Source organism: Rhinolophus sinicus, linkage group LG11, assembly GCF_036562045.2.
Source record: "Rhinolophus sinicus isolate RSC01 linkage group LG11, ASM3656204v1, whole genome shotgun sequence".
NCBI classification, from domain to species: domain Eukaryota; kingdom Metazoa; phylum Chordata; class Mammalia; order Chiroptera; family Rhinolophidae; genus Rhinolophus; species Rhinolophus sinicus.
This window is the reverse complement of record NC_133760.1, coordinates 35,093,155-35,120,652: the sequence shown is the minus strand read 5'-3', so window position 1 is coordinate 35,120,652 and position 27,498 is coordinate 35,093,155. Positions and strand designations below refer to the sequence as shown.

The 27,498-nt window shown below is 39.6% G+C and overlaps 1 protein-coding gene across 2 annotated transcripts in view; it reads right to left on the bottom strand.

Annotated features, from left to right (window-relative positions):
* Nucleotides 1-4,976: 4,976 nt before the first annotated feature.
* Nucleotides 4,977-27,498, bottom strand: part of CDH11 (cadherin 11) — a 146,370-nt gene continuing 123,848 nt past the window's right edge. For both annotated transcript variants that reach the window (XM_074314783.1, XM_019755101.2), the window contains exons 9-13: nt 25,734-25,870; nt 24,745-24,878; nt 24,406-24,523; nt 8,624-8,875; nt 4,977-6,305 (exon numbers count right to left, since the gene is read on the bottom strand). In XM_074314783.1, the coding sequence (XP_074170884.1) occupies nt 5,809-6,305; nt 8,624-8,875; nt 24,406-24,523; nt 24,745-24,878; nt 25,734-25,870 (1,138 nt within the window). In that variant the 3' untranslated portion in view covers nt 4,977-5,808. The remainder of the gene's footprint in view (nt 6,306-8,623; nt 8,876-24,405; nt 24,524-24,744; nt 24,879-25,733; nt 25,871-27,498) is intronic.

Sequence of the window (27,498 nt, the reverse complement as noted above, 5' to 3'; positions counted from 1 at the left end):
TTGTGAACTTATTGTCTTCAGTAAGACATTTTAAAGTGATGTTACCTATTGCTTTGCCAATATTATGCTACATACTGTAGTCCAACATACACGTGAAATCATTGCTCAGATAATTAGTGTTATTTTTAAAAAATTGTTTTTTTTGGTGGCAGGAAACTGTTGATCAGTGTTAAGCTAAATTCTGTTGTTGACCCAGGAGAGAGAGATGAGAAAGCGGATTGATTTTCCAGAGAAAAAGGGAGTCATGAGGTCATAAATGCTTCCCTTACATTTGATTTGCAACCTGGGATTGGGAAAAGAATGTCGACACTAACAATATAATTTCTACCTTATATGAAGTGTTTGCCTTGTCTTAGGAACTGTTAGAGGCCCTAGAAACATGAGCTCATCTATTCTTCACCACTGCTGGAAACACAGGAACTGTATTTGCATTGAACGCTTGTGAAAAAGGAAGTTCAGAGAGGTCAAGATACATGTCCAAAATCACACAGCTAGTAAGTGTAGCCAGGCTTTATACACAGAGGTATATTGAATGCCACAGCCCACAGGGATATGTGTAGTGCTTTCACTCTTGAGCTGAAGATTTGAGCTCTGTGCAGTATGTAGCTTAGGGTCTCTGTGAGCCTGGGAGAAATAACCAAGTAATGGCAATCATTTCACTTATGTGTTGAAGGACTATACAATCATGTTTAAAATGTATGAACACCTGGGATGAAGAAGGCCATTTTAAGAAGACGCTAACCTCTGATCACAAAAAAAAAAAAAAAAAAGATTAGGTGAGTTAGTTAGGCTGCAAGATGAAAATTCAATCCTTAGTCCCAGGCCATTAAAACCCGACAGAGGCTCCAGTCATCGACCATGTTTCTCCACACAAACCCCGCAACCCCTGATTTTAAAAATTTAAATCCCGTGAAGAGGATGAAATATCAAACTTCTCCATGAAACATAATACAAACAGCTATAAAATGCCTACTCAGTTTCTTTTATATTTGATTTCCCACATCCATATTGTGGAAAGATACAAACCCCACCAGCAACAATTCCTAATCCTTTGCCCACGTATCGCTGTGGAAGGCAGGCTGGACATTCAGAGGCGTGACTAGTCCTGTTGTCCAGCTCTGTGGTGAATGGCTGCTCAAAGTAATCAAATGCACCCGTGAAGGGCGGGGAGTGTCCATCCCAAGTTCTTACCGCCAATGCCTCAGCTAAGTCACTGACTATGAACAATATTTATTGCCATTGGCTCTTTAAGGATAAAAGCCTTGACCAAGGTGGGAGGAATGGGATCCATTTCCATCCAGCTTTAACAGTTATTTCCTGTAGGTGCTTTGGAGAGATGCTTAGCCTCTCTGGTACACAGTTGCCTTCAGCGTAATGTGGGGATTGTAGCTCATAGTTTGTCTTCTCAAAGGAATGAGATCAGTGTTTCATAGTATCTAGTACATTCTCTCCCATGCAGTTTGAGCTCACAGAAGCCTCACTAATTAAAGAAAAGTATTAGTGAGTTAATTAATATTCCCCTCTTATTTTTCAGTGCATTTGACATACAAGGATAAGGTTTAGGCTTACTAATTATCCTTATTAATAAAATTAAAGTCAGCATTACTCTTCAACATCAGAGGGACTTACTTCACCACTGAAACACTCCTTTAAAGTGGAAGAGAGCAGCAAAATCCAGTCACTAGAAACAGTCACTCCTGAGAATTCAACTACCATCCGATGACTCCTACTCTACACGCCCAGTCCTACTTCTGTAGTGAGCTAGGAGCAAATCCATATTTCTGATTATCAACTTGACAATTCCATCTAGCTGTCACGTAGGCACCCCCAATTTACACGTCCAACCTAAACTTAATTTAACTTCTTTCCCCCAAACTCACTTCTCCTTTTAAATCACAATCCTAGGTACCAAGATCACAACCCACTCAATTTTTCAGGAAAGGAAGCTTGAAATCACACTGGCATTCTCGGATCAGTCATCAGATCCTGATAAATTTGCCTCAGGGAGGCCATCATTCATTCAGGAAGTATTGGTTGTGTACGTGTTATATTTCAGGCACCATTTAGAGAACTGGGCATACAACAAGAAAACAAGATCACTGACTCCTGCAGCTTACATTCTATTCTGGTGGGGCTGGGAGACCCACAGACACAGGAAAAGCTAATAAGCAAAGTAAGTTTAAAGCGTTGTAACTGATACAAAGGAAATCAACAAAGGGTAACCTACTTTAGATGGAAAAGGGGGAATGTGTCGTCTGCATGAGGACCTGATGGAGGGCCAGTGTGGTTGGAGCACCGGGCACTGAAAGGAGAAAGGAGTAAGATGAACTTGGAGAGGTTTGCTGGGCCCTCCCTGGTCATGTACAGCGATAAAATAAGACTTTGGGAAGGGGCCTCGGTTACGGAGTCATGTGATCTGAGTTGTGTGTTTCTATTCCTCTGGCTTCTTTGTGGAGAAGAGGTTGGGAGGTGGAAAGCAGCTAAGAGGCTGCTTTGGTCTTACGGGTCAGAGATGATAAAGGTCTAACCAGGCTGATGGCACTGCAGAAGTAGAAAAGCCTTGTTTCCATCCTCAGCTTACTCCATTATTTTAAGCCTTCCTTATATTGCATTGTGACTTTCATTAAAACCCTCCCAGCCTGCCTCTAAATTGATATGCTCCTAATCTGTCCTCACACTGCCGGCCAGATACACTTGGCCACTCGTCAGCTCAGAGATTGCAACTCATTCCTCAGTGTCCTACAAGGGCTCTCAAAGAGGTGAAGAATGTCACACAACTACCCAGGAGAAATTTCAAATACTCTTGACCACGTGCCACCTGACATAAAGAGTGACGCTCTCTGGGCACCATGAATGTGTATTTTTAATAAGTTTCTCCACGTAATACAAATAAGCTGTTCTCATATCTTCGCACCCTCCCCAAGAACAATGGCCTATAAGGTATAGTTTCGCTAAAGACAAAACTGTCCAGAACTGCTGCAATTGGCCTACCCTCCATTCATGGTCAACATCTCACCATGTCCTGTTATATCTTTTAGTTATCTGTTCCCTCAACGCTGAAGGCGAGGAAATATCCTATTGCATTGTCTGGGGAGGTGGGTAAGCAGGTATATAGATGATTATAAGAGAACAGGATGGATATTTTGGAACAGGGTTGGGAAGGCTGACAGATGTCAATGAAGGTAGCAAGGTTCATTCTGCCTCTTTGTAACTAGGACAGCACCTACCAAATAAGAGTTTGATAAATGAGTGAATGAATGATGAATGTAACCAATACCCACCACTCAAGGGCAGGAAAAACAGAGCAGCATTCTTTGTTTAAGCTGAACTGATGTCATAAAGCCGTGATTACTTTATATCGAAATAAGGAAGGATCACTTAAACTAAGATTGCTTTTAAGGCAGTATGTTCCAAAGGAAAAAAGACTCCACTAGTCAGAAAAGACATTTTATTTCCAAGCTTCTAAGAGGGTTCTACAAACAATAGAGGCTTAAAGTTAAAAAAAAAAAAAAAGAGAGAGAGAGAGAGAAGATTAAAAGAAAAACGAGTATTTTTAACTAACTATTGAAAAATAGACAGCCTTTTTTTTTAAACTTAAACATAAAAATGTAAAAACATACTTGTCAAATCTAATCCAAATACATTTATAGAAAAAAAAAGATCATCGATGGTGATGGGGTTTTGTAGCGGTATACTTGTTTAAGTGCTGTTCATATTCCTTTTCAGTTATTTCTTCACTTCAAATTCAATTGGAGAACTGTGCAAATCTAGCAAAATATTCTTTGGATTACAAAAACTATATAAAAAAATGAACAAAACCTGCAATTATGGAAGTACTGCAAATGTGTAAATCCTTCACTGAAATGAAAGATTCTGAAGTGACATTGTCCACAGAATTTATTCCATTGAAGTGTTCAGACAATTTGATTTAAATGCAAAGTAAAATGGAAGTGAGCACTTTCACAAAAACATTTTTCTTTGTATGCATTTTGACTCAGGCATAAAAATAGTATGTAGCAAGATACAAGAAACACTTGAAAAAAACATTCACAATAAAGTAAAAAAAAAAATTAAAAAATTTAAAGATAATCTAAAAATTGCCTGCAATCCAAGAGAAAACATGTGCCCTGTGTCCAAGGGGAAAGAGGGAAAGCACTTGCAGCATGACTTTGTGTGGTCTTTCCCCGGAGTATTGCTACGTTTTGACCTTTGGCCCAACTGAGCAGGCGAAATGTCCTTCACAGAAGTCCCAGTCCCCAGGAAGGGAGTGCAGGAGACTGTAGGCATATCATGGATCAAATGGCATTGACCCTCACAATCCACCATGCTCCCTGCCCTCATTCTGAGCTTATGGCCCAAAGCATATTTTCAAACAAAGGTTTGGAAATGAATTGCTCTCTCTTTTATCAGAATTTACCACGCCGCATAATATTTTAAGAGAAGTTAAAAGACAGGAGGAAAAGTAAGCAGTTTTAACTGTCAGAGTCATTATGGATTAGCCTGGCAAGATCAAAGGAAGGAAAAATAGAGTGACATTGGAGGTCTGGTAACTACATGTGGCAAATTTATATTTTTGACTTTTCACTCCCCTAGTTCTGACAATTCCAGTCCCTCATGGATTCATCTCTCTTAGTCATTGAAGTACTGATATACAAGACAAATGCATATTATATAGTAAGTATTGCAAAATCCTAGACTGACCTAGATCTTTAGCTTCCTACTTTTTCAGAAGTGTGTGAAGAGGAACCAGGAAGCTAACGCTGAGAACGTACCAAAAAAAAGCTTTACATGATATTACAGAATTTTGTCTGAAAAAACATTTCAAAACGTATTTGACTTTAAATAAACAATAAAAGCAGCAGGCTCTAACAGATCATAAATAGGGTTATTAAAAGATCATAATGTCTTGAATTAGAAATATAAATCGGTCATTAGAAATACTTAATAGTTTTCAATGTTAAGAATCAAACCCAGAATTAAAAAAGAATCTTTTATTTCAAAGGTTGCTTCTTATATTGAAGCTCATATTAAAGCAACAGTACAATGTTCATAAAATATAAGTGTGATGCCGTAACATTTCTTACATGTCAGAATACTGATATTTGTATGTATACTAAAATAAGAACTTTAAAATTGTACAAATAGATACATTAAAAATGACATAGAAATAGGGCGCCTCTCACTGAAACAAGACAGTTATATCTGGCACGTATTAGTTTAAGATGAAAGTAGAAGCAAAAAGATTTACAAGAATCAGCAGTAACAAGATTGATGCTCAAGAGACATAATTGTACATTGTATTGTACATACATTGTATGGGTTTAAGCTGGCTGAATATTATATATTTCAAGTTTAAAAATGCACTACATATAGAGTGTCCGTAGTTTAAGGCGAAATTACAGCTCAGAACTGTTGTCCTTTCTAATTTTGTGGAAGCTTCATTGACAAATTAAAAAAAAAAGAAAAAAAAAGAAGAAAGAAGGACTTGTATGTCCGTAACACATAAACGATTTCCCTTCATTGTAAGTTCACCATTACACTTCTCCTTCACTTAAATATTTTGTATGCCAAGTGGTTTTTCTCTAAGTTGATAAACAACTTCAATATTTGCCTTTTTGTGAGAAAAGGTGCTTCACAGTATTTACCACTCTGATGTCCTTGAAGGTTTATTAAATGTGTCCTCTCTGTAAAACTTTTGCTTGTCCCAAATGAGCCTTTCCTTGATTTAAAAAAATACCTGTTTACATATCTTCTAGATTCTTCAGAACGCCAGACACAGTTCTTAAGGCCAAATTTGTATCGTTATTGTTAAGAGTCGTCATCAAAAGTGTCTTTGGAACCGTACAAGTCTGCTAGTTTCTTAAAACGAGGTCCCCAGTTCTGTAGGTAGTCGTAGTCCACGTCTGAATCTGTGGTGGCAGACTCTAAGCTGCTCAGGGACCCAGCCACCGAGCCCCTGCCCTCGTAACCATAGATCTGGATGGAGTCATACGGCGGGGCGGTGGGGTCGTTGTCTGCCTCTTGGATTCTCGTGCTGATGAACTCGTCAACGTCCACACTGTTCGGTGCTGGCCGCAGCCCAGGTCTCGGCATGTACTGATACTCGGGCTTTATGTCTTTGCGAGGGATAAATCCATTGATGCCGTCAGGATTCTGGAGGGTGGCGATGTCAAATGCCTCTGTGTCTTCTTCCCCTCCCCCTTCATCGTCATAGGTAATGATGTTCTCACGGACATCTTCTTCTTCAAAGACAATCAGTGGTTCTTTCTTTTGCCTCCTCAGGGTCACAAACAACACGACGATGACTACAGGGAAAGAAAAGGAAAGTGAGCATAGGGTAAGCCCCACCTTCCTGGATTCTCTTCCCAGGGGAACTCGGCTTACTGGTAAAGCATAGCGTGGTACAGGCTTCAGAACAGCCAGCCTAGGAAATGAGAGCTTTACCTAGAATCCCTCGAGATGTGTAAAACGGCCCTTCACCTGGCCCTTCCTCCGCAAAATGCTGCCAGGAAAATATTATATCCAAACAAACTGGCAAGTTGGAGCTATGTGGAGCTTTTTACAAATGAATCTGACACCATTATTTGGAAGTCCTCTTCCTAAGAATTAGGAAGATTCTAAATATGTGGTCTGCAGCCTCTTAAAAATGGCAGATGCAGGTCCTTTTTGCAAAGGGTGATAGCTGCCTCTCCAAGTTTACAAATGAGTATGTTCAGAGACTTCAGTTCCTACCTTTCTGTAGGAGGTGATGCCCAGCTCCTGCCTAGAGGTCTGAGGGTGGGGTCAGCATTGACCCCACTCTATCTTAATAGGAAATCTCATCATAAACATGGCTGCATTCTCCTCAAAGCACCGTATTGAAGAGGGGATGTCTATGGAGACCCCAAGTGACGAGTCTTCTCCTATTTATTTGAATATAGGACAATAGCATCAGCTAGAACTCCAGATGAAGCAATTCTGTGTTTTCCACTAAGCTCCAGCAATCTAAATGAGTGAGCAGAGCTGTTTATAAGGGAAGTTCTGACAAGGCTTTCTTCTTTATCTGTTGCCTCCCCACAAGGGGCTCCTACTATGTTCCATTAGAACAACCTCCCACACACTCAGCAAGACTGAAGAAAATGTTTGTGGCTGAATTTAGCAAGTGGTCTGAGAGCCCCTCTGCATCCACCATCACTATGGGATGCCAGGGTCAGTGCTTGCACCTGCGTGGACTGTACCTGGCTCCCAGTGCTCACCAAGCTGTCATTCCTGAGCCCTGTCCTTGATGACACCTTTGCCCAGCCCACTCCCTTTCACTTTCTTTGCTTGTCTTAGATCTTGTATCAAAAAAACCTTGCCTGGCATCCTATCTGGACACCAGACAGGGTGATTGGCACCTGCTTTGTGCACCAACCTGCCCCTTTTCTTACCATCATCATAATGCTTATCACATGGCTTACACCTCTGGCTCCCCAGCTAGACTATGAATTTCTCAGAACCCTTTTCATATTCTGTTCCCTCTGCTTGGAATGGCCATCCATTCCAGCCTCTTTCAGCAGCTGGAAAACTCTTTCAGCATCTGACAAGTTATGTCACATCTTCCAGGAAGATGTCTCTGACTTTTGCAGTCAATGTCAGGCATGTTGTACTCTTCTGCCCCTGGAACCTTTGTTTCATGTCCCTGTCATGGCCCTCACCACGTACCTCTGTCATTTATCTGTTCTGGCATATTTTCCTTGATAGGCTGCGAACTTCTTGAGCACCGAGATCTTGTGTGTTTCTTCTCTTCATCTCACAGGGCCAAACATGGGGCCTGGCACCCAGATAATACTCAGGAACTATCTGTTGAACTGAACTCACTGACTCCTCCCTGTGCAACCGAGCCCCATGAATTCATTCAGTGGAGAACTAAAACATCGTGGAAACCACATAAATTTGGTGTCAGACATATTTGGATGTGACTCCTGATTTTTGTTATTCACAAGTTCTGAGACATTGAGAGAACTGATCGAATCTTCCTGAGGCCCAGCAACGGTACATGTTATTAGCATCAGTGCATTGTTGTTATTACAGAGTAAACCACAGGTGGGAGGAAGGTGCGGAAGAGGGGCACCTACCTCATCTGGTAGCTCCCCAGGTGCAAGGAAAGCTCCCCGGGAGTCCCCACAAGCTGAGGCGTGCACCCACATATATAATTCGAGGAGGAGCCAAGATCCAGGCACCTTTGTCCAGCTCCTGAGTCCTTCAAACACTACCTTTTGCCTCGTGATTATTCTTTCTGCCTCCAATGCATCTCCTTCCTCTTGTAAGGCAAACTGTCACGAATATCCTAGGCCTCTGCCTAAAACCCTCTTCTGCAAAACCTTCTCTGATGTCCCCACGGGGGCTCCCCCAGGTGGCTTCTGCTCTGCTCTCCTGGGATGCCTGGCAAATTTGCTCATCATAACCTACCCCCAGCTTGCTCTAAGGGCACGTGAAGTTACCTGCTGCCATTCCATGAAATGCATGGGGGGCAGGCACCGCCTCTTTGTCTCGGATTGTAGCCACAGTACATAGCATCGTTCTGGTAACCAGCCTGACCTTGAGACACAGCGGTGTTCCCGGCACGCACACCTTCGTGCCGGTGGCCGCGGGGGAAGCTTACCCAGGAGAATGACGATGCAGGCCAGGATGGCGATGAGCGCCCCGGTGCTCAGGCCGGCGTTCAGGATGTAGGCCTCGGCGTTGCAGGAGAGCAGCGCCCCGTTCACGTCGCACCCACAGACCTTGATGCTGAGTGTGTTGGTGCTGCTCATGGGCGGGATTCCACCATCGCTGATCACGATGGGCAGGAGGTAGAGATCCTGCTTCTGCCGACTGAACCCCCCGCGCCGGGCGTACACCCCCGCGGTGTTATCTGGGGAAGAGGGGAGATAAGACATGTGCTCAGAATGGAACCCAGCGCATTGCCTTCTTCACATTCTGGGCTTGCGCCGCGCGGGGCTGGGTGCTCGTCTCAGCACCAAGGTTAATGACCAGCATCTCCCCACTTGTTCCTTCCTCTAGGTGCCTCTCGAAGCTGCAGTCATTTGGTGTGACAGGCCCACAGAATAACCTCTCCGCGTTTGGGAACACAACTCGGAAACTGGCTCTTTTTTTTTTATTTGGTGGACACAGAGCGCCTTCCTTGGCAAGGTAACCACACTGTTTTCTGTTTGGGTGTCGTCCTTGTGGTCAAACACAGGAAAGTGTGGGCTTCAACCACATATGCTGTATTAGTACAGCATATAAACACATACGTTAAGTGTGAGAGAAAGGACAACAAAAAGCCATTCTTTTCCTTGTTCACACTTTCCCTACTTCATGGCAAGCCTTTGGCCAGTTTTGTTTTTTGTTGTTGTTTTTTTTCCCCCAGAGATTTCCTGTCTACCCTCCAACCTTGCCCAAACGATGAACCCAATCATGAGTCCTAAAGGAAAATTTCTTCTTTAAAGAGGAAATATTTTATAAGACCCAGCAGCAGGTCTTTGAAATGCAAGCACCATGAGCCACCCAGTTAAACACGTCACCCCCTCCTGCCTAAAATGAGTCCAGGTTTTCTTTGTTGCCCACACAGCACAGCACAGCTCTACACGGTGAAGCACCAGATCATTCTCAAATCTAGACTTGACCTCACCTTCCAGGTTCACCTCCCTTCCCAGGTCAGCCTGACATGCAGAACTCATGTCTACTCATACCACCCTTTTATATGCCTAGTATTTTTACCTGAAAACGGTTCTAATGCCCCAAAGCCATTCCTTGCATCATGCTGTGTGAACTCCTCAAGCCTCAAAATTGAATCCAACACTCATCTCTTCAGTAAGCCTTTTCTGGACCTCTCCCCTCACCTCCTCTGTGACCCATAACCCTGTATATTCCTATAGAAACTGGTATCCCGCTATCGTGTTATTATTTGTTGGCATAACCACTTTGACGTCTCCTAGACTGTGAACTTCTGGAGAATAGAGGGTTTTATCTGATTCATCCCAGTCTGGACACATAACAGACATTCGATAAATATTTGTTGAACAAATGGCGTAACTGTGTTTTGGGAAAGGTTGAACCAAAAGTCCAGATGTTGGCTTTCATGTATTTCTCAACATTTTATAACCTGTGGCCCCAAATGCTTCCTCATCATGTTTCCTGCATATCTGTGCCAGCCTAAAATATTTTGTTTCCGGGCTGTATGATTGGGGAGCCACACAGGTATTCTAAAACACTAGAAGTTTTGAAGATGTTCCATCAAATTACACACACACACACACACACACACACACACACACACACACACCCTTGGTGTGGCCTGCCTCCATTTGAGAGTGAAGAATCAGTAATTCATAGCAATATGAATGTTATCACCAACATGATGGCCCCAGTAGCTAGCAGCTTTACATGGACTCACAGTACCATGAATTAGCTCTTGTAGGAAAAAAAATCTTAGAATTTCAAAATTAAATTGACATATTTTCGGTTAAAGGAAACGCAATATATTGTCTGTGAGAGTAAATATATAAAAGGTAGGTGCAGTCTCATTTAGGGATGAGCAAATATTCTGGGTATTACGGAAGGTAAAGTGTGTGTACTGGCTTTTGGCAAGCCTTATGATGACAGATTCTCTGCCCTTGGCTGCCAACATCTCAATCAAAACAAAGCAGAAGAGCTAGCCCTCATTTCTGCATTTTCTGAATTTTGTGTGATTGGCATACATTGCTCATCACTGGAGAAAAATTACATATACTCTAAAAAATCATGAAAACATAAACTGGTCAAATAAAATGTTAACTGTTTTTTCCTGTTCTAGGCTACCCCACAGTTCTATGCTTGACAATTAGAAGATAATTTACGTGTCTATAATAAATTATTTCAAAAGGTGCTTTTTCCTTCTCATAAATTTTTTTGAGTTCAATAAGACTTTCACAAATTAAAAATTACAATATCTGTCCCCTTTTAATGATCTGACATGTCACTAACAATAGCAGGAATACAAATGAAAATCACAAATTTAAGAAAGAAAGCAAATAAATTGTGTGGACAAGTCTACCTCTCCGCTATGGACGGCACGCCCAGTTTACTTAATTTACTATTGGGTCCCACCCTGTTGCCCGGGGTGTTGGTCTGGAGGAAATGTGAAATGAGTGTTTTTGTGGTTTTTAAACCCGTAGAAGCCATAATTTAAAACCTATTCTTCAGAGTGCCATCCATGCAAGACTATGCCTCCAGATCACAGCAGGCTGGCTTATACATGAAAGTAAATGAAAATCAAACACTAATGGAAAACATGGATCTGAACGGGACACCAGCCTGTGAATTCAAGACGTTTCATATTCTGAACAGCTGTGTCCTCTCAGACATACTGAAAGTATTATATGAAAGCTCATCAAAGTCCCCAGCTGACTAGACCATTTGTAATCTCTGAGTGATAGATCAGTAGAATGTCGAGAACTTTTTTTTTATAATCTCTTCTAGTCAAACATAGTTTGCTTATGGATTTTAAGAGCAGCTCATGAGGTGGGAAATAAATAGACCGAAGGTCTCTTCTTGGGCATACACTAATTATGTGCTTTAAAATGAATTATTTGTCCCACGTAGAGCCTCACTTGTTCATCCATCTTTAAAATGAGGACACTGGTTAATATCAAGCATGCCTCATGGGATTGTCACTGGAACCAAATAACATAATAAAAGCCAGTGGTTGTCCTGTGTGCTGTGCTTCTGGAGGACTCAGAAATCCTTCTACCAGAAAACTTAGCATCCATTATTGAGATCCTGCAGGGCTGGTGAATTGCCGAAGGGTGCAGTTGGGATGAGAACTATGTTTAACCAGCCTGGCTTGGCACCTCGGTGGTCCATTTTGCCTGAGTGGTTAAACATTTCCCCTCTAGATCCAAGTGGCCCCAGCACCAGTGGGAAGATGAGCTTTCTTTCGGGAGAGGCATTTCCGAGGCTTCAGTGCTGTGGCTTGGGATAGCCTTTCTGGTGGTCCACTCTGACCACTGATCTTTCACTAACAAAAAGAGGCACTTTGGGCAGGAACTTCATAAAAAACGAATCTAGAAAAACAAATGGAAAAACAAACAAACTAACAATAAAGAAACCCCTATCCTGGAAATCAATTTTGGATTTTAAGTTTGACTACAGATTCCCTTTCATCTACATTATTTTAATTAGCCAGCCACTCCCCATCTGTCTTTAAGAGGGTCCCCCACTTGGGGCATACACATTCCTAAGGTTTATGGGTGACCCAAGGGGAAAAAAGAGGTTCGATGAGGACACATTTTCAGAGAATAACCAAATTGGCTTCATGGTTAATAAGATGAGGCAGAAAAAGACAAATGTCGCATCAATTTTTAAATTTTCATCAAGAGATTTCTTAGAGCCTTCTCCTTTATAAAGCTTCCAAAGAGCAAATCACTTAGCGTTTGGGTCAAACAGACCTGCGTCTGAATATTGAATCACCTATGTACATATTAAAAGCCTAGAGTTTATAGTCTCATCTAAGAAAGTCATAATTTTTAGGTTTAAATTTGATTCCATTCATAAAGGTACTTAGCACAGTGCCAGAGATGCAGTAAATATTAATTCTTTTCTGGAATCTCTCCTCTTTGAGCAGGAGACTAATGACGAAGAAAAGCTTATTGGCAAAGAGAGAAAAGTGAATTCCTGGAAATGTCATCGCAGCTTGGAATGCAACTGCCTACACAGAAGGGCTTATCATCCAGAGGTAAGAAAACAGCGCGCGCTCTTCAGTCCTGGGCAACATATTTCCCAAGGTAAGAAAATGTTTCGCAAACACCTCGGTTTTTCATCCTGACACCCAATGTTCTCATCCCTGGCCACAGACACATAACCGGCTCCATTTTTTTCCTCCACTTAGGCAAAAACTTGTCAATGGGGCCATTGATTACTAGTCTATGTCCACAAATCATAGTGTTTCTATTAATAGAAAGTAAATTCAAGATTCAAATTTTTATGTCTACGATCTAGACGCCTCATCATATGCTGTCTTCACCTGTGCACTTTGTCATTACACTAACAAAATGTAAAGGTGCCTGATAAGCATGGTCTCCATCGTACCAGTTTGGGGATGCAAATATAAGGGTAGTGATGGTTTTGTGGCCCAATGAAGGGATACACACAATGGACATTAAAAAGGAAAATTATGTTTGAATAACCTGGGACTTTGTGTGATGCAATGCTAAGTTAAAAAAAAAAAGAAAAAGAAAGAAAGAAAAGCAGGACATTTAGTGTCATGGTTTTTCTCCTCTACCTTTCTTGAGCATTTCCCAATGTTATTAAATATTCCCCCAAATAGCATTCCTTTCTGTATAATATAAGATCCTACTCCTGGGTTCCTAGGTTGCTTGCAATGTTTTCAACTTATATACAATGTTGACATAAACATCTTTTTACCTAATGTCTTCAAATTTCAAACTCTTTTCTAAGATAGATGTCTTATAATTACTGGTTCATTGGGTGTGACCTTTTATTATAATTACTGGTTCATAGGATGTGACCCTTGATATTTATTGGTAAGTTGCTTTCCATAATCCACAAAGATTTTTAAGGTAATATCTTCCATGTGATTGATTGTTAAAAGCCATCATTCATTCCACAAGTTAAAATAAATAAATAAGAAAATTATAGTGGGTATAGTCCCACTTGTATTAGCCTCAACAAGGTTGTAATAGTCCTCAACCTTGTATTAGCAAAAAACAAACAAACAAAAAAAACCAAGCAAAGCAAAATGGGTGGTATATGGGCATGGACCCTGCATGTTAACAACTTGAAAAGAGGAAGCAGTGCTACAAAGAATTAGGCCATCCTGCTGCTCTCACTGTGATGTCAGAAGAGAGGCTTGATGCAGGATGACGGAAGCTTCCCTAAAACTCTTAAAATGTTCTTCCTCACCACGCCTCCTCTGTCCTTCTCTGCTAAAGATTCCACATTGCTTGACCTGATCAGAGACACGTTAGCCTGTAAAGAAAGGCCCTGGGTGCATCAGTCGGGGGCCCTTCTTCCAAGATTGTTAAAGATCTGGAGAATCCAGGCCAAGCCTGCTCTTACCTCATTCACTTCCAACCCAAATCTACCTCCTCTACCTTTTCTGCTCAAACCTCAGAGACAAAGTTGATCTATCGACTGTATGAAAAGCCACTAAATACTTGAAGACAGTGAATTATGCAGTCATAGCAGAATAGTCATTGTTTGATTACTTTCCTCTTGGCCCTCTCTACTTCCCCTAGAAATATGGCAATGACACCATCAGGATAATGAAAAAAATATGTAACCACATGTGTGAAAAATACACACACACACACACACACACACAGTGCCAAAAAATGTATACACATTTTAAGAAAGGAAAACTGTATTAAAATTGTAATAATCAATATATACTGATAACAAAATACGAATACAAGTCACGTTTGACTTCTGCAATTACGAGAGGTGCTCAAAGTGGTTTCCATCAGTGTCCAGACACTTCTGATTATGGCGAACTACTGCTTGAGCAACATTGACCAAAGTGTCCACTTGTATACATTTTTTGGCACCCCCAGTGTGTGTGTGTGTGTGTGTGTGTCCCAAAAGTCTTAATGAACATTTAACCTTAAATAATTTCAAAATTATATGCTACACACTGACACAAGACATTGTTGGAAAGTTTAATTAGATATTTTAAACTCAGATTTGTACATTTTGAAAAATCAATTTTAATTATTTTTTTTTTTAAGGAGAGCGTAACTTATAGTGGCCCATGCGGGGATCGAACCGGCAACCTTGGTGTTATCAGCACCACCCTCTAACCACCTGAGCTAACCCGTCACCCCCCTATAATTTTAATTTTTGATGTCAGTATTTGCCATCTTCAGTCCAAGGGACTGAAATAATAGAAGTTTCAAATAATACTTTTAAAGCTTGTATCATTTATATCTCGGATCCTAGTAGTGTTTGAAGATGAACATAAAATCTTTATTTTCTTGCCTTTCTGAACCGCCTGTATGAACTGTCTAGTTACCTGTATGCAGTCATTGCACACATTGCAGTCTATGGAGATTGTTTGAATGTGTATCCTCTTCACCAGACAGTAATCTCCTCGAGGGCAGGGACTTTATCTCGCTCCTCTTGGTGTGTGTAGTAGTGTTTTGTGTGTTAACAGAATGAAGAGCTGAATGGTATTCCTTTGACTGCATGCCAGCATCAAGCTGGCTTTTCCACAGTCAGATTTTACTGATGCATTAGCTTGCAGTCACTCTCCAGTCTCCATCTTCTCCCACTCCTCATTTCTGAACCCAGTCTGATCGATACTGCCTGTATCTGCGTTGTGGATTGTGTTCCTGCTAAATATCTTCAACTTTTTATCTCATTATTCTTTCCTGTTATTTGGGTTGAGTCAGATTCACCTAAGCAACATTTATTAAGCTGCTAATACGTGCGAACCTTATTCCTTGTTACTTCTGCATACCTTATCCCAAAGAATTTTTGAAATGATGTGCAAAATATATAATTACCCTTATTTTCTAGAATAGGACATTGAGAAACAAAGAGGGAAGCAATTACCCACAATAACATGGAAAATACAAACAAAACAAGGTTTCAAACTCCTCTAGGTTTCACTATATTTTTATTAGCACGTAGCTGACTCTAGAATCCTGAGACTATTGCATGCGAATTACATTTTTTGTTTTTTACCAAATTTTCCCTATAGGGTTATATAACTAGATGGACCCCCCACCCCCCATCATAGACTACAGGAGGATCCTGGTAGATTCAGCTCCCACATAAAGAGCTGTTCTTAAAAACCTAAGAATTTTATGGCAGAAACACACACATTTGACACCTCCCTTCCCAGCATTTCCAGAAACACACTTTCAAAAACAAACCAACATGCAAAAGGCAAAAAGAAATCTACCATTTTCCCAATATTTTAGAATGAAGGCAATGCTACAATGAGGTAAATTCTAGAAGAGGCTAGTCTTAAAGTACTAAGGAAGAAAATCGTTTGGCCCAAGACTGATGGCTGTCATGTCTCCCCGCAGAATCAAGAAGCTGCACACAACCAGGCAGGGGGTGATTATGATCTCTTAATTAATACCTTTGATACTGAGGGGCCAGCAAGACGTGAAATACAAAAAGTAGCATCATAGGAATCATTGCTTATGTGCATGTGTGTATGAGAAAGCTAAATGTTGTACACACTTTGTTGGTATGAACAGATTTTTTTCGTTGTTATAATTTATTACATCCCTCAGAATCAACTCTCCTACTTGTTTGGGATAATTTTCTCCTTGGTGACAGGGAAAGAGAAAGGAACATACTGCCTGAGTATGTCTTGGTTTATGACCAGGAAAACTACCAAGAAATTCAGTGGGATATAAACATTTAAGGTCTTTTAGTGAGTTGAGAAATCCCAGGAGTTAGTTAACTCAGTGACCACAGGAAACCTTGGACAAATACGGCTCTGATCCACCAAGAACTATTTCTCTTTTTGTTTGGTTGGGGAGGATGTGAGTTCCCAGATAAACTGCATTCTGTGTTGGACAAACTACAGCAATGAATTTTCAGGCAGAAAAGGAACATAATTATTTACACAGAGAAAATGGCAGGGTATTAAAAGACATCTGCCATTTTGATCCGCCAAAAGCAATTAAAGGGGGGAAAAAATTCCACAGAAATCTGTTTGGGTATCTTTAAATTATAAAAGTAAAAAAAAAAAAAAACAAGTATATTTAAATGTTATTTGGTGCTGCTCATAAAAAAAGAAATGTACTTAGTTTAGACAAAAAAAGATTAAAAGGAAAAGAAAAAAAGATGTTTGCCACTTGGTACAATCAGGGTGAATTTGCCTTGGCTCTCCTTCCTTACTCAGCCAAATCTGCTTTTCCTGCAAACTTTAATTTTTTTTTTTCTGTTTTATTTTGTTTTGCTTCTTTTTAGCAGTTCAAACTAAACTCTGAGTGTATCAGAGCTCATTTAATCTGCAACTGGCCCACCTTAGATAATATTATACTTGCAAAATAAATACATTTGAAGGTCATCTCTTCCTTGCTCCAAACCCTAGAGGTCCAATATAACTTGGTGGAATAATAAATAACCAATGTATGGAAGGGGTGGGTGATGTGGCACTGACTCCTTTAGAACATGCCAAGATCAAAAGCTGGCTTGTCTTTTTCAGCCTGAGGTTTATATCATAACACAATCTTTTTTTTTTTTTTTTTTCCATAATAATAATGAATCCCTGAAATTTCTGAAGCATAGTGTATGGTTTTCCATCCATTCTTTCATTTTAATGCATTTGGTCATCCTGCTTTTCTTAATGTTGGGATAATACCCCCATGAGCTCATATTCTAGTGGGAGACAGACAGGGACATGATTGCGTAGAAGGCAGAGTGATAAGAGAAGTACAAAAGGTTAGTGCAGTGTTTCTGGAGAACGAAGGAGGAAACATCCAAGATGGGCTGGGGATACCTGGCAAAGCTTCGCCTACGAGACTCCATTTATGGTGAGACTTGAAACAGGAGGTATAGGCAGAAGAACACATTCCCGGCAGAGCAAAAACACATGCACAAGTGAGAGCAAGGCATATTTGGGAAAGTAGAGGTGGTCTGAAGTTTCGGGAGTTTAACCTTTAAGGTAACAGAGAAAGGAGGTGATAACGCAAATTTTACAGGGGGCCAAGTAGGGGGAAAATCATATAACGTATTGCTCATAAAACTATGAAGTGTCAGTTAAATCCATAGGAGATGGAAAGCCAGAGAAGAATTTTAAGAGAGCGAGACATCATCTGGTATTTTATTAGTAAGGACTGATGTAAGTGGGCACGAAACTGGTGTCAGGCCTGTTTGGGGACCACGGTAGTCACAGGTCTTGTGTGGGTAGATCATTAATAGTCATTATCAAAATTAGCTGTGCTTTCACGATATAATTAACTTTGCTCCGTGTACTTTTGGGAACTCTCTGACATCAGGGACTCATGCTAAAGCCCCGCTGCTAGGACCCTTCCTGGCACGCAGTACATAAGAACAGCTCATTTTTCTATGATTATGGATGGGTGGAAAGAAGAGACTGTGATAAAGGAACTAGGAAATACTTCGCTTTTGATGAAAGTCACACTGGCACTAAATATGAAACACCAAAGGCAGAGAAGGTCAAATGAAATAGAGATGGTGTTTCATGATGTCTCAAGGGTTGCATGTTCATTTTGTTATCTTGAAAATCCAAAAACTATTTTTGTTGTTGTTATAATAGGAACCAACTGCAAGCTCCTAAAACTGCCCTGTGCTGATCAAATGACTAAACAATGTTTTCATAGTCAAGTAATTCCATGATCTGATAGGCCTTCAACTTTAGTTGAAACATATTTATTTTGCACTGGACAGGATGCAGCCCTGGGGTTCTGGAAACCTGGAATGTGTTCTAATTGTGCCCAGCTTTTGGTAAAAAATCTTAAAATAGCAGCTCAGTCCATGAATTAGAAGTGATGTAAAATTGACAGTTTTTGAAAAATAATACAGTAGTAGAATTAATCATGTGTCAAACATTCATGTGTTACTATTAAGATTGATCCCCTTCAAGAGATAAAGAGTAAAGCCAAGCATTAAACCTCTAACCCTTGCTCTCTCCTCTCCATTTTATCAAATGCTCCTTGTTTGGAACAAAAGTTTTGGAAATTAAAGTTATTAGTTTCAGTATTAGGATGTTTCAATTTAATTACTTTATCAAATCATTAGATCAAAGGACAAAATCATACTGTCTTCCTGTTAGAATCCAAAAATAGTGATAAAAATTGAACATACATTTTTAAATAAAATAATGGAAAATATATTCCCCAACAGACACACACACACACACACACACACACACACACACACACAAACAAAAAACCCACAAATCTTAATTTTACTCTAACAACCAATTTTATGCTTGCTTAATGGTGAAACTCTAGAACTAATTGTCCTATTAAAGTAACAAGTAAAGTAAGAACATACATTATTGTTATTATTTAAAACATATTCTAAAAATGTAAACCTATGCAACTGGACAAAAAAATAACTAAATATTTTAAAAACATGAAGCAAATTGTCATTTAATTTTAATATAGTCGTTGCCCTAGAAAACTCAGGAAAATAGGCTGAGAAGTTATATCACTTTAGAACAATGTCTAATAATAAGTGAACTAATTAAAATAGCTGTAGTTTATACTAAAAACACTTTGAAAATATAAGTTAAAAATGTACTTCACATCACCATCCAAAATATAAACAGCTAGCCGTAAACTTAATAAAAATACATAGAACAAACATGAAGAAAACTACAAAACATCCCTGATGGTAATAAAAAAAAGAACTGATTCAATGGAAAATCAGACATTACTTCTGGATGGCAAGAATATTTTTAAAATATTAGTTCTTAAATTAATCCTTAAATTTGAGGTAAACTCAATAAAACTCACAAAGGTACTTATCAATCACTTTAAAAAGTAATTCTAAATATGTCTAGAGGTAATAGAATAAAATAATGTGGAGAAAGCATCTGTGAGATTTTAACACATATATGTATGCAACCATTAAAGAAGAGTATGATACGAAGTAGTAGAGTAAATAGACAGAATGTGAAGAACTGAAACTCCAATAAAAGAATCGTAGAGTAGGTAACGTAGATCATAATAAAGATGGTATTACAAAGCAGTTGGAAATGACCAATTATTTCTTAAGTTTTATTTAGGAAATGGCCAATTGTTGGGGGTTGTACTTTTATTTCACCTGGATAAACGGTGGACATGGAAAGCATGATATTTAAGAAAGAAAAAGAGATAGGTGAAAGTTGATATAAATTTTGGATGCCGAAAGCCTTGCCAAAGGATAATATTAAACAGAGAAAAACTGATACAAATAGTGCAACATTTATACTTAAGAACACATCACATTCAGAATTGAAAGGACATTGAAACATTAAAGAAACATATAAAATAGTCACGGACAGGTCAGAAGTTAATAGCATTAAAAGAGGAAGAAACTTTATAAATCATTGCAAACTGATGGATATGTATACAATTCAAAAAATAGGGAAAGGACATGAGTAGCAGATATACAAAGCAAAAAAAAAAATCAATATTTATTTAAAACTTCTAGCTTTACTAGTAATGAAAGAACATTTCATATTTTTAATGTGATTGTATTTCACCTATTAATTTGTCAATGTTTTTTAAAAATAATATCTATAGTTGTCTTGAATATGAAGAAATGGGACCACATCTGTTTTACTAGCAGTATTATAAATATTTCTGGTTGTATAAATATTTCTGATGGGCAGTTTGTCAAGTAAGTAACAAAAGCTTTTGATCCAGTAATTCCACTCTAGGAATTTATTCTAAATAATAATGAAATATTTGCAAAGGTATGTGAAAACAATGTGCTTACACAACAGGAGTCAACTGATATCAGACATTCTTAAGGTAGAAGTTAGGAAGATATTTAGAAGAAAATGTTCACATAATTATATTGATGCTGATAAACGTATATCACATGTTAGTAAGTGGGGAAAAATGGACATGTATTTTATGATTGCCTTTTTTAAAGATCAAAATATATGCCAAGAAAAAGTCTAGAAGGGTACACAAAATAGCAGTGATTATTTCTGGATGCTGTATTACCATCAAGTTATTTTATTATTTTTAAACTTATTTCTACTTATTTGTATTTTCTTCTTTTCCTTCAAGGAATATGTATTAATTATGCAGTAGAAGAAAATTATAAAATTCTTTGCAAATATATTTTGCCACAATTATGATGGCTATGATGAAAACTGAAGTACAGTTTATCCTTCTCTCTTCACACTTTCCCCGGAAACCTAGATTGATGCATTGAATTTCATATTTTTCCTCTTCTGGTGATTATTATTATTTGACTACAGGGCAAACAGAGCTTTTGTAAGAAGAATTAACGAGAAAAGACATAAGCTTTACGTTCATAATATACTGTGTTAGGTACACCAGAGAGAACTCTCCAAATACTCAAAGTTTTCAGTTATTTCACTTATTGGCAGCATGACCTTGAGCAAGTCTCTGAAGCTTCTGATGTCTCATGTTCCTTCCTTCTCTAGAAAATGAGGATAAAAATATTCAACCTGTCTACCTCATGGGGCTGTTTGAGGAATTAGTGAAACAATGACCGTGAGAAGCTTTTATTAATTGATGAAGAGCTAGATAAATGAGACGGGCTACAAGTATTCTCAGCACTTCTTTTTTTTTTTTTAGCTCTTTTCCTATCCAGTACAGGTTTCTTGTGTTTTGAGAGATGCCTTCCATAAGTCTGATATTTTCAAAGTGAATGCATCTCAAAACCTGGGCAGATCAGCTCTTCATCTGCCCAAACAGCACTCTTCTCGATATTAATAGCCCAAGATGGACTGAAATGTTGAAGAGTCATTCAGTGTCCTGCTTTCCTGCTGCCTGCAGAGTCGTCTTTGAAGCTCGGGTTGTAGAATGGAGTGAGATAAGATAAGCTGAAAGGCTTGTGTGTATTAAGATGGCTTCCTCTCTTATATTTCTAAAGATGCCGAGTGCTTATGCCAAGTTTAGGCAAATGCAATCCTGATTATTTACATGGCATAATGGAAGTAAACACTCAAGGAGAAAGAAACCTGATGCTTTTACTCAGCATGCTATAAACCATTATCTCATGTTTTCTATGGAAAACAGTCTCAGCCGAGAAATTTGGTAACTCAGTAGGCTATTAATAGGATGTGGAATGTGATTACTCCTTTTGCATTACTTCAATATGTAATTACTTTTAGGAGCTAGTAGAAAGAAACTCTATTAAATGATAATTATAGGACTGTATTTGCTCTAAGGTTTTGTAATAGCTCTAAACATGGGAGTTTTCATTAACTGTTTGCCATAGTTAATAAAGTCATTTTTCTTTAAAAGTAGCAATTTCCTGCAAAAGTGGTAGCTCCAATATAGTCTCTTATAGGAAAAGGCAGGGGACACAGATTGTGTAGTAGGTCGGCTCGTCTACAGTAATAGAATCTCCTTGAAAATATAGATGGCATCCTCGAAGTACTGTGACAATGTGACATACTTACAACTCCCTAGAGAACAATATGTCTTGGTATAATGTTTTCAGAGGGTTAACAGCAACTAAATACTATTGCACACGTAAAAAGAAAGATGACAAGGCAAGTGAGGGAGGTGAAGTTGGCACGGTGAGGAAAGCCTGGAAATGCCTGCTTTTTCAGGAAGTGTCTAGCGATAAATTGGGGATGCTGGGGATACATCCATCCAGCAGTTAGGTCTCATATGTAAATGGGGGATTCGATGAACACCCAAGATAAAAGGTTGACCACAAATATATGAGAAAACAGATAATAAAAGAGGTGGTAAGAGGCATATGAGAACACCAGGGTTTCCTGGACAACCCAGTAGGTCATCTCACTATGGGTAAAATGAAATGCATGCTGAAATTTTTTTGTTACAAGTGTTTTCTTCATCACAAAACTGACATACGCCTAGGCTGACACAATGTAACAATCTGTCAACCCAAGGTGCGATTGGAAAATAATTTGGGAATTAAGAAAATTCCAAGAGGGAGACAGGGATTCTCGTGAACTCAAATAAAGATGCACACATAATACAAAGCATTTGGAAAACATTGCTTATGTCACTTCATTCAATTCAGCTTGGTAATCATTAACTATTGACCACTACATGCCAGTATCTCCCTGCTTTGGAGAAATCTACCTTTACGAAAGGGAATTCCTCCCTTATGTATGCGTATCCCTGAGGTACACATGCTGCTGGCTGAGAAGTACTCATCTAGCACCATGCTTTTATCTCTTCAAGGGGCATGAGGTGCTCTCACGTGCACGTGAACCACAGCCAACAACTACAAGAAAAGCCCTAGATTAAATGTGAAATGCAAGAGCTCTAAGTAATGTTGCTATTTCAAAGTGACGGAATCATCTACAAAGCGAATCAAAGGCACTTTTGTAGGATTCCTTTAAAACACGTGTGTCTCCCTATAATTTCCTTCACACCCCAGGCTTTCAAGAGCCTGTGCACTGCAGAATATTTTACCCCAGAGTCTCATGTGATATATGTGTGATTTGTAAGGGCCATAATTAAATGCTCAAATCAGTGCAAGAAATAACAGTAAAGTAGGTCAGGTGGCATCCCTCCAAATCCAAGTGGCATGGGGAACACCCCTCTGCTTTAATAGTCAACCCAGTAGGGTACAGGGGCTAAGGCTGTGACCTCTAGTCTCTGAGTCCCTGGGTTTAAAATCTAGATCTAACTACTATGTGGGTGATTGACTTTGAACAAGTTGCTTGAAAGGTTCTGTGCCTCATTTTCCTCATCTTCAAAATAAGAGTGATAATACTAACCCTTACCTCTGGTATGCCGTGAGAATTAAATGGCGAGAGTATGGGAAGGATGTTGGCGTGGTGTTTGGGACACAGTACTGGCATTCATGATATTGACAGTGATGATAAAGACAGGGAAAGTAATACTACTTATTAGGTTAACTTAAGATCCTATCAGCCCGATCTCAGTCACTGAGAAAGACATTAACCTGTAGCATATGACTAATGAAAACATAGGTACTTAGGAGAACCACCTTTTATTCCTATGTCACCTGATGGCATTAGTCATCATTTTGTGCAGACCTACATTGTCACAGGTTTATAGGAACAGGTGCAGACTAAAACAGTCTGGTCAAGAGTCAAGAAACTTATGTTTTGATCCTGGCTCTGCAACCCACTTTGTCAACGGACGGCATCAGTTTGGGTCTATACAACAGAAACAATTACTTTGAAAAATTTGCAAGTCTAAAGCCTCCTTGAGTGACAAAATGGGAAGCAAAAAGCATTGTCCTCTGCCATGTCTATAGGGGCCCGACTATGCTTTGTCCATGCCTCTCAAGCAGTCATTCCGCAAGCACCTTCAGGTATCCAGCTCTGCACCAAACCACATTGCATTAAAACTGTGCTTGGAAGAGAAGGCCAGCTGAAAGATTCCATTGCCTCATAAAGTTGAACTAATCTCTTAATGCTTTACTTGAAATCAATATTCATAAAGCCACGCTTCCCCCCAAGGGTTCACCCACCTCTTTAAAAAAAGATAAATGAAGCCGTTTGCATACTGACCCTGTAAGCTTCCCCACTTAGTTTCCCCACTGCTTCATGAATATCAAAGACAACAACAGAAAAAGTAAAATAAAATTAGACTCACTTATTCATATGCGACAAATGAGCCCATGTCTCAAACTAAAGATGGCATTATTATTTCTTATTTGCTCTTCAACAGAAAGGCATTACTGAGATTAGGGAAAATACTCGTGCTCTGTAATATAAACGCCATTTATTTTCCATTTCTACTTCTCTGAATGCATAGGAACCTTGGTACGAACCTCTGTTGTCTCTGACTGTGAAATTTGGATTGTGAATGATTTCAGGGGGTAGACTGAAGATAAATCTTGGTCCATTGGCTGTGTCATCCTTGTCATCTGCACTAATTGTAACAATTGGCTGAAAGAGAAAGGTGGCCCATAAATAAATCAAGCTGACATTGGCACATCATTTATTTTAAAATTCCTGGCTGGCCAAGAAGCCTGGTTTTAATTAGAGAACATAGTTCCAGAGCTAAACGGGGGCTCTGAAGCTTTCTTGGGCAGTGGCAGGGATGTCCAGGTGGTGCTCTCCAAACCAAACATCTTGCTCGAAGCCAGGGGAGGGGACAGCATCATTACCTGATTCGAGAGTGGCTTGGTCTGATCGCTCTCGCAGATGAAGCCTTCATAGGGGGCGGCAAACCTGGGGGCATTGTCATTGACATCAAGGACCCTAATGGCCACGGGTACTTTGGCTTCCTGATGCCGATTGTCTGGAAGGAGAGAATTCAGACAGTCAGTGCCAAGGAGGAATCCACATTGGTCCAAGGTTACTCCTGGGAAACAGTAAGCTCCTGTCACTCATTTGGGTAGTGGAGGGAAAGGCATTGTTGGCATAAAAGCCATCTGAAACCTGAAGTATGCTAGGTCCAGTGTGAGAGGCATGCTCTGGAATGAATGTCAGTGTTAGACCAGTAAGAACTATACCACTTTTCCCTTTCTGCTGACTCTGATGCTGAGGTTATAGTCTAAATTCTTATAATGGAGCCTGCCACCCCCACCGCCCACCCCCAACAGTGTAGTCCATAGTAGTGGTTCTCAAATTAGGGTCCCCATAGTAGCAGCAGACGGTTTTCATCTGGGACCTTGTTGGCGGTGAAAATGCTCAGGCCAACCCCAGACCTACTGAATCAGAGGCTCTGAGGTGGGATCCAGAAATCTTTGTTATAACAAGCCTCCCAGGGCATTCCAAAGCATGATCAAGTTTGAGAACCACTGGTCCACAGGTAAACAAGAACCTACAAATCTCGGTTGTATGGATTCTACTGCTCTGGGTTTAAACAAAACTGAGTGATAGAATAAAGTGGGGAATCCTCCAGTGATAGATATGAGTTTCAAGCTTGCCAAGTCTGTACCCAGTTCTGCCAGAGACAATAAAAATATCTCCATGCATTTACTTATATGTCTTCCTAGATAAGGTGACCAAAAATAAATTTTAAAGATTGAAAAATACATTTAACACTGAAAAATTTATTCTAGCTCAGCTGTCTGTCACTTTCTAGAATATATAGAGTCTGAAGGAATAATACTTGGTAAAGTAGAATCAAAGCCCTTAGGAGAATACTTACGGATTTCTGCTGCAAAAACGGATATGTTGAGCCATGTGGTTTCCTCTCTATCCAAAGGTTTTGTAGTTTTAATAAAACCATCCTCTGGATTAATAGTGAAAAACCTGTCGAGGTCAGTATGACGATCAATTGAATACCTAAGCAGAATGCAAATGAGGCAATTAGAGGAGATATTCCAAGAGGCTTAATATTTGAGTATTTTCTCCATGCTATATGTAAAGCAACTTTCTCAGTGAGCTGCTTGAGCTAGGTATTCCTTTTCATCAAATTTACTTTTCAAACTTTGTACATGAATCTTTCATAGAAATCCTTTTGCCACATTGAAATTCTTTATTCAGTACAATGAATGAAAGAGTTGGTTAGCATATTTGATTGGGAAGCATAATAATGTGTTACCTCTTTCTCCATACTTACTACCATCACCCATCATCTGAATACTTGTGAAACTGCATTTGGGAAGTAGGTTTGCCTCGCCCCCAAACTACTCAGAAAGACATAAATGCACCAACCCTTTGCATATGAAATATTAGTTTCAAGTTTTTCTAAATTTATCATTGAGGATCACTTATGGTTCTAACAAATCAGTTTTTTTTCCTTATTTAAAGACAAATGCTAACTATATTTTGAGTGAATTTATTTAATGCATTTATTTAGTTGTAGTGGTTCCCAGGTAGGTTGGTTCAGAATTCCAGGGTGAAATATGCAAGCAGGCTTGGCCATTCACTTGTAGAGGATTCTTCCCCCATTTTAATGACCCCAGGCTGTGCCTAAAAGTGTAGCTAAAAGGTTGCAGCTACTTATGTCCACTAGAAAATTTGCTTTTTCAAACAAAAGGCAAAATAATTTTCAAAATAGTACAGGAGGGTATTTATGGCAAGGTGACGTGGAAGATGGGGCCTTTATTCAAGTGAGGTAACTTGCCCAGGTGTGCAGGCAGAGTTGTAAGTATTGGACTCCGCAGCTCCTTTCCTTTCCACGGCACTATACTGACTCCAGAATAGAGAATAGCAAACGTGGTTATGTTAACTTGGGAAGCATGCTGGGCTTCATAATTGGGTGGTTTCCTGCTCTGAGAGGGCTTAGCTGTGTTTTCCTAAAGTTTACAGAACACATATGCCTGAAGGCATTCATTGAGGGTCATAAAACCGAAGAACATTTGCGGTAGCAAAGACCATGGATGTTGCAGGGTTTAATATCTTCAATTTACCAAGGATGGTGTTTGCAAATGGTCTATTAAATAGTTTCTGGGGGAGCCACTATTAGAACCTGGATCTCCCAATTCCGGATCCAGTTCTTTCTGGGAAAGCAGAACCAGGTACATCAAACAGCACTTCACAGAATGCAGAATAAGAGCTCCTCTGTGATATCATCTGATCTCATACCTCCCTCTCCCAGTCAGGACACTGAGCATAAACCATCACACCCGTCATAAATGTCAGTAGAGGCTCAGTCACTGAACCCTCCGCATAGAGTCCCATATGAAAAGCAGGCAAAAATCTGGAAGTCGTTTTGCTCTGCCACCAGGAAGTTCACTACCTAGTTGACGTGACAAGACACACTCCTAGGAAGAAAGGCAATTAATACTTCAAAGCATCAGTTTGTAGACGTGAACGGCATGGATTTCAGTTTTGTAAAGTCCGAGGTGTAAGTGCGTGCTCCACTACATGTAAGCTGAGTGATACTGAAAAAGCCACTTAAGTTCTATGAATCTCAGCTTATTTCTCTTTTAAACTGCATTATTAATAGTACCTAACTTTCAGGTTGT